Raw genomic sequence first — 6000 nt, 5'->3', positions numbered from 1 at the left:
CACCAGAATCAAAACTACGCGTATAGCCTATATAGATTCAATCAATTAATTACCATCAACTATACCTTCCAATCGTACTTCCAATGATATAGATCTTGTTTAACTGACTCAATACAACGTTTTACCAAACCCGGTTGCTAAAAAACCACCCCCCGAGCCATGGGAGNTGCCCGATTTTGACGACCATGGCACCCCAAATCTACCTCCTACGCTTGATCGAAACGATCCGTTCGCTATATTCAGTCAATTCTTTACTGGTGAGATTATGGATAAGCTGGTAGAGTGGACGAATAAGTACGCAGAGCTGCACCCGTTAAATAATGCAGGTGAAAAGCTATGGGCCTTAGCGGACGCCAAGGCTAAATATGGCTGTAGTATATGCCAAAAACGGTTCTGCAGAGAGGGCGAGTGCTGGTTACCTTATATCGAGCGACTTAACTCCAAAGAATAAGCTATATAGATGTATTTGTATAAGAACTGATTAATATCACCGGCTTTATATTTCCGATCACGAAGATTTTGATGCATTGATCTGATTGGCTGCATCCTTATCGATAACGTGTGGACGAATTCCGGCGGGTTAAGGGATAAGAGAAATAGGTAATTTTTCTTTAAGTATTTAGCTATTATATAGTTAGGGGGGGGAAGGTAGATACCTACTTATTCCTACTATAATATCCGCAATATCTGCAATATCTGCAATATCTGCCAAATTCTGCCAGAACTAAGTCCTATTCTGCCTGGTTGGGGTAGAAAAGCTCCGCACGGGCACTTTTATCCTTATCGATTGCGATATTTTATGCATTTTCTATTGGATAAAGGATATTTTATGCTCGCTTATTCGCATTATCCAAAACAACCCTGTTGGAGACTGAAGTTTTTTTTGACTACTAAGAAAATTGGGCAAGGTCCGGTCTTTGAAATATCCCTGCTGAAACCGTTCTCTATTAGAGTCGTAAGCTGCATTATAAGATTTCTCTTGATCTGACGACCTATCTATTCCTCTTCGCCGATCGCAGTAGATGGATCTCCAGCAAGGGTTTCGAATTCTTTATCATAGCTTGACTGTGTGCTTGAAGGATCTACGGTAAATATGCTTGATTGCCGAGCTTTAGTGTATGCCATGTTGCTGGTGAGATGGATTGACTTACGGAGACTGCATGAAATGAATGTTATCGAAGGGCCCGGACCCATCCCCTGCAGAAGGCGCACTGAACATTTGCTCCATGCTCATATTCAGGTCATGGAAATCCAAACCGGAACCCAATCTAGGGCTCGCTACACCAATGTGTACGCCTTCCGCGAGGATAAGGCTGATAACACTATCAGTCTGGTACTGCGAATCGAAGGCAAGCCTCAAAGCACGCTCAAGATCTTCTTTAAAGGGGCACGACCGCTTCAAAAGTTCGTCAAGAATTTTACTGAGACCTAACTGGGCAGCAAGTTCAATTGCTGACTGTGCCCTCCGACCATAAATACCCGCATGTTTGGTGGCGATATCGTATGAAAACGCTCGTTGAAATAGTTTCACAACTTGAAACAGGTCCATGCCTTCAGTACACCGATCGTTGAGGTGATGGGGAAAATACTTGGCGGCGTAGCGCCAAAAAGAACCCTGGTTTGAGTTTTTAAGGCATAGATACGCTAAACAGGTAGTACCTCTGCGGAAGAGAACCGAGTCAATGTTCAGGTAATAGGGTCTCAACGACGCATTAATTGAGTGTTTCAGATGCTCGGAAGTGAAGTACTCTCGGACAGAATAGTGGACGAAACTGACCCTGCCTTCGGACGAGATGGAAACTAGGTTATGACAAGCGTGTACAAGACGTTCCGGGTCCAATATGACGTCGAGGTCTCCCAAAGACTCCAGGCCGTCAAGAACAGCTATAGCCTCAAGCAACTCTGTGCAATAAAGCATCCTTGCACTGCATGCCAGCCATTCAATAACGTGACGAGCAATATCACGCACGGGCTTGCTCTGCTTGTTAATGAGGTCCACAACACGATCGTAGTGGCCTTGTAGTGTTTCAGGCAAATGATCGAGAGCAGCAAATATTGCCTTCTCAGTCAATTGTTCGCAAAGGTAATCAAGCTGGTATTTTACCCAAAGAAACCTGTGCGGAGATTTTAGTGGACTGTCTCTGTGGATAAATAATAGTGATAGGGCCTTACATGCCATCTGCGCGTGAAGATAAAACGTTAACTATCGTTTGAACGAGTTGCTCATCGCGTAATTCTATGACGCCTTCTTGCATACGCTGACGGATCTCGTGGTTTACAAATGCCTCAATATCACCCCCAACGTCATTAGCGCGTATTTCAATGGTTGGAACTGCCTTAAAGGCCCGAACGATATCTGCCTGTCGACGACTGGTTATAAAGATCTTCAAGTCAACTCGGAGAGATTTGTTCAGATATCGTTGCACGAGCTTTACCAGAAGAGGTATGAGCCAGCGCGCTCGGTCTTCACACTCGTCCAATGCATCGAACATGAGAAAAATTCTTTTGAACCGCTCGAGAGCGTAAGTGAAGACATTCAGATATCTGCTCCTTTCATCATCTCGTTCTGGGACGCCAAGGTCTTGTAAGGATAAATTTCGCCCCGAAGGATGCAACTCGTAGTGGCGGTCCTATTATTAGCATGAGCGATTGCTACGTCATAGTAAGAACACAAGCCTACCTCGACTCCTTCCGGTAAATTCGGTAATTGAGCAAGGAGTTGGCGGACGTAGGACTTGATGTAATCATCTGGTCGTCGAGGTTCCCGATAAGTGCAGTATACGAATGCAGTGCCAACTGTGAGGTCATCACGGAATGTGGTCGAAATATGATCCTGCACGATGGACGCGAGAACAGTTTTCCCGGCTCCAGGGTTTCCCCAGCACCAGAGTAAAGACGAGCCGTCTCCTTCGAACCAGTTCTTGAACTCCTCATGTTGCAACAGCCATGCACCTGTGCTTCCAAATCGATGGTTTAAAACTTCCTCCTGAACACAAGAATAGTCGAGATCAGATACCCATTTGATGACACTTAGGCGCTTCTCGAGCCTTCTCTCTTCCGCCACGACATCCATTCTCCTCTGCTCATCCAGCCTGTTCAGGTTGTCGCGCTCCATTGCGAAGACTTCGGAATCTGATAGCATCGGCTTCGTGGAGTTCATGATGATGGTAATATCTTCTTCTATCGACAAACGGGCTTGGATGAATAGATTTTCGACAGGCCTCCACAAGAGTGAATTGTGGACAACGGAACTAATCGGAATTTCTTGACCGAACTCGTTCACAAAGACATCTCTGATTCCCTGACACATTTGCCAGAGATGTTTGTACGCACGCAGAAATAGTTGTTGCGCCTCGGCGGAAATGAAAAAGGTCTTCAACGCATATCTGCCGAGGAACACCAGATGGTCGACCATCATCTGTATGAAACGGGCGATGGAATCGAAGTAGACAGGTCGCCTCAGACCAAACTTGAGGCTAAGCCGTATACCTCCGGCGATGAGCGGTACAATGGTGTCTTCATGCGGGATAGTAACACTGATAGCAACCAAGACTTGATTAGTATCGCGGAGTATTTGCTGAACGCGCGCGACATATCCTGGAGGAATGTCAGGCTTAGATCTCCCATCAAACAGTTGCCCCTTCTCTTGAATCACAGAGAGCGGGTCACCAGCTTCCTTCAACTCTGTCTGAACATTCTCGGGGACCCTTCGAACATAGCTATTGAGAGTTTCCGAATATGAATTTAATGCATCAGTTGTGCGAGTGGAATCGACGTGTATAGTGTGAGAGGCGTTGAAAGCGTGATTTGGGAACGGTGATGGCAACGATGACGGCAAGAGGGCAGGCCTTAGATCCAGTTAGTAAGGGGAGCCTGGATAGGACACATTCCACAGCTTACTTACACTCGCTGAACGGAAGAGTAGCCTTCCGAATTGAGGCAGCTATATCCCGGGGTGTCCATTAGACTTTCAGCGGCACGTGCAGTAGCTACCTCCGCGGCAGGAATAACGGATAGAAGATCCTTTGCATAGGCGACAGCAGCAGCCGCAGAATAGGACTGCCATCTCTTGTTTTTATGCGAGTCGGAGTAGTCGCAGATTCCTCGGATAACAAGACACGGAAAGCTGTTCATCAGTCCGGCCGCCTCCATCTCAAAGCAGAGAATATCACCGAGTTGGGCACTCAGCTGATCCCGCATAGTCCCGTCTTCGATGACCTGGTTGCCAGATGCTATTGTTCCGTAATGGATCATCGTCTCTTGCCCACTTCGAAATGCTCGCTTAACGACCCGATCTTTACTACACCGTTCACAGGTTGGCCCTTCAATGTGGTGATAACTCGACTCGAAAAGTATATCAGATCCTGCAATTTCGCGCGAAAATTCCGGAAGACGCTTGAATGCGGTTAGGTACATCGAGAGGTTCGATCTGTGTCGCACGTAGTTGGATTTTAGCTTTGAGAGAGCGTTTAGCAGGATTGTCGGCGGTGTGTTTAGGAATCCTGTTCGTTCGAATTTCCCTGGTCTTCTCTTTCCAAAGTCGTACTGAACCACTCCACCATGACCCTTATCCGGTTGGCTGACGACCACGTCTCCAAGCCGTATGTCCTTCTCGGGACTTGGGACCCCTCCGCCAATACCGACCATGAGCCCGAACCGCATCGACGTAAACTTGGATTTAGTCTGGGCTGCGACCGCAGTAGCGGCATTGTTTCCTATCTGACCTGCGGGCAGACACACAATGACGACGTTGTGGTCGCTGATGCGACCAAGAGTGTACAGATTCGAGTCGTTCGGGTCCTGGGGGAGGTCCTCATGCTCCTCGTCGAGCATCTCCGCCGCCGCGGCGAGTTCGACCGGGAGGGCACATACCCATCCCACCGTGTAGTCGCACGGGTGAAGATGGCGCCGTTTCATCAAGGTGGTTTCGAGAATTACCCAGCCTTGTTGCAGCCAGCTTCCTTGCGTATGCTCTGGCGCAACGCGCTTGGATGCATAATGGAAGACTGCCGAGGATAGCTGTGCACGGGCCACGCCCATACCCAGCTTACTGGCGATAGGCGAGAGGCGCTCGGGTGCTATAACTGGCCACCCAAACGAGACAGCCGCCCACTTAGTTACTGCCCCTTGCACGCGCGCACGGACTATTTTCAAAATAAAAATCAACTTGACACCAAAATCGACCCTAAAATTGACCCCAAATCTACCTTGTTATATATATACATTATAGTTTATTAGTAGTTCCCTCTAAACGTTCTCTGCAAGGGTATTTTAATTGGGAAGGGGGCGATTTGAATGGCGTGATTAGTAAAATGTCTCGGGTGGGTGGCTGTCTCGTTTGGGTGGCTAAGACGTTATCTTGTGAGAGGGTCAAGTCAAACGCTTGGAAGGGTTTCTGATTAAGGGTCAGCGCTGTGGCTTTCTCGCCGGACGGCAAGATGGTAGCGTCGGCATGGGATGGTGGGACAGTCCAGCTCTGAAATGTAGTGACGGATGCCGCGCCGTAGGAGATGGGGAACTGCTTGGTTGATGAATGTTTCCTCTAGGGTGCGCCAATAACGTAGCTGAGCCACCCCACATAGCGAGCCACATACTGTAAGGAAGCCTTGTAGGAAATACTACGGTGGACTTGTCAATGGGCTAGGTATATAGGTAAACAAGAAGTCAACAACATAAACATAACTGGTGGAGTAGGTTGCCCAACAGATTAACTCCAATTATATTCTAAGATTTACTATAAAGAGAAGAACTATCTAAGTAGGGACTATAGTCCTTTAAATACACAATACTATACCTGAGAAATGTACTAAGTATATTAGTATATTAGTATCCCTTGCACGGATAGATACGCCCTATAAAATGTGGCCCGTGCGCACCAATCAATAAGGTGCATATACGGGCGGTAAGTTGTTCTGCCATATCACCAAAGGTCTCAAAGGAGAGGCTCGAAGGCAGGCAGTGGTTCAGGCTCTGGCGGTGGTCTTTTCGCGACCCAATTTT

At 47.5% G+C, this 6000-nt stretch overlaps 2 protein-coding genes across 2 annotated transcripts; both read right to left on the bottom strand.

Moving 5' to 3' along the window:
* Positions 1–660: 660 nt before the first annotated feature.
* Positions 661–4983, bottom strand: K441DRAFT_616809 (uncharacterized protein). The gene is made up of 5 exons (XM_067645759.1): positions 3905–4983; positions 2681–3848; positions 2173–2630; positions 1152–2114; positions 661–1096 (listed from the first exon to the last, which is right to left on the bottom strand). Exons 1-5 carry the CDS (start codon positions 4915–4917, stop codon positions 997–999), a joined length of 3702 nt encoding a protein of 1233 aa, XP_067500522.1. The 5' UTR covers positions 4918–4983; the 3' UTR covers positions 661–996.
* Positions 4984–5084: 101 nt separating this feature from the next.
* K441DRAFT_665254 (uncharacterized protein) lies at positions 5085–5586 on the bottom strand. Its single transcript, XM_067649473.1, has one exon. The coding sequence runs from the start codon at positions 5578–5580 to the stop codon at positions 5407–5409; it is 174 nt and encodes a 57-aa protein (XP_067500521.1). The 5' UTR covers positions 5581–5586; the 3' UTR covers positions 5085–5406.
* Between the last annotated feature and the right edge of the window lie 414 nt (positions 5587–6000).

This window comes from Cenococcum geophilum, assembly GCF_001692895.1.
Source record: "Cenococcum geophilum 1.58 unplaced genomic scaffold K441scaffold_42, whole genome shotgun sequence".
NCBI lineage: Eukaryota > Fungi > Ascomycota > Dothideomycetes > Gloniales > Gloniaceae > Cenococcum > Cenococcum geophilum.
This window is presented reverse-complemented; position numbering and strand designations above follow the sequence as displayed.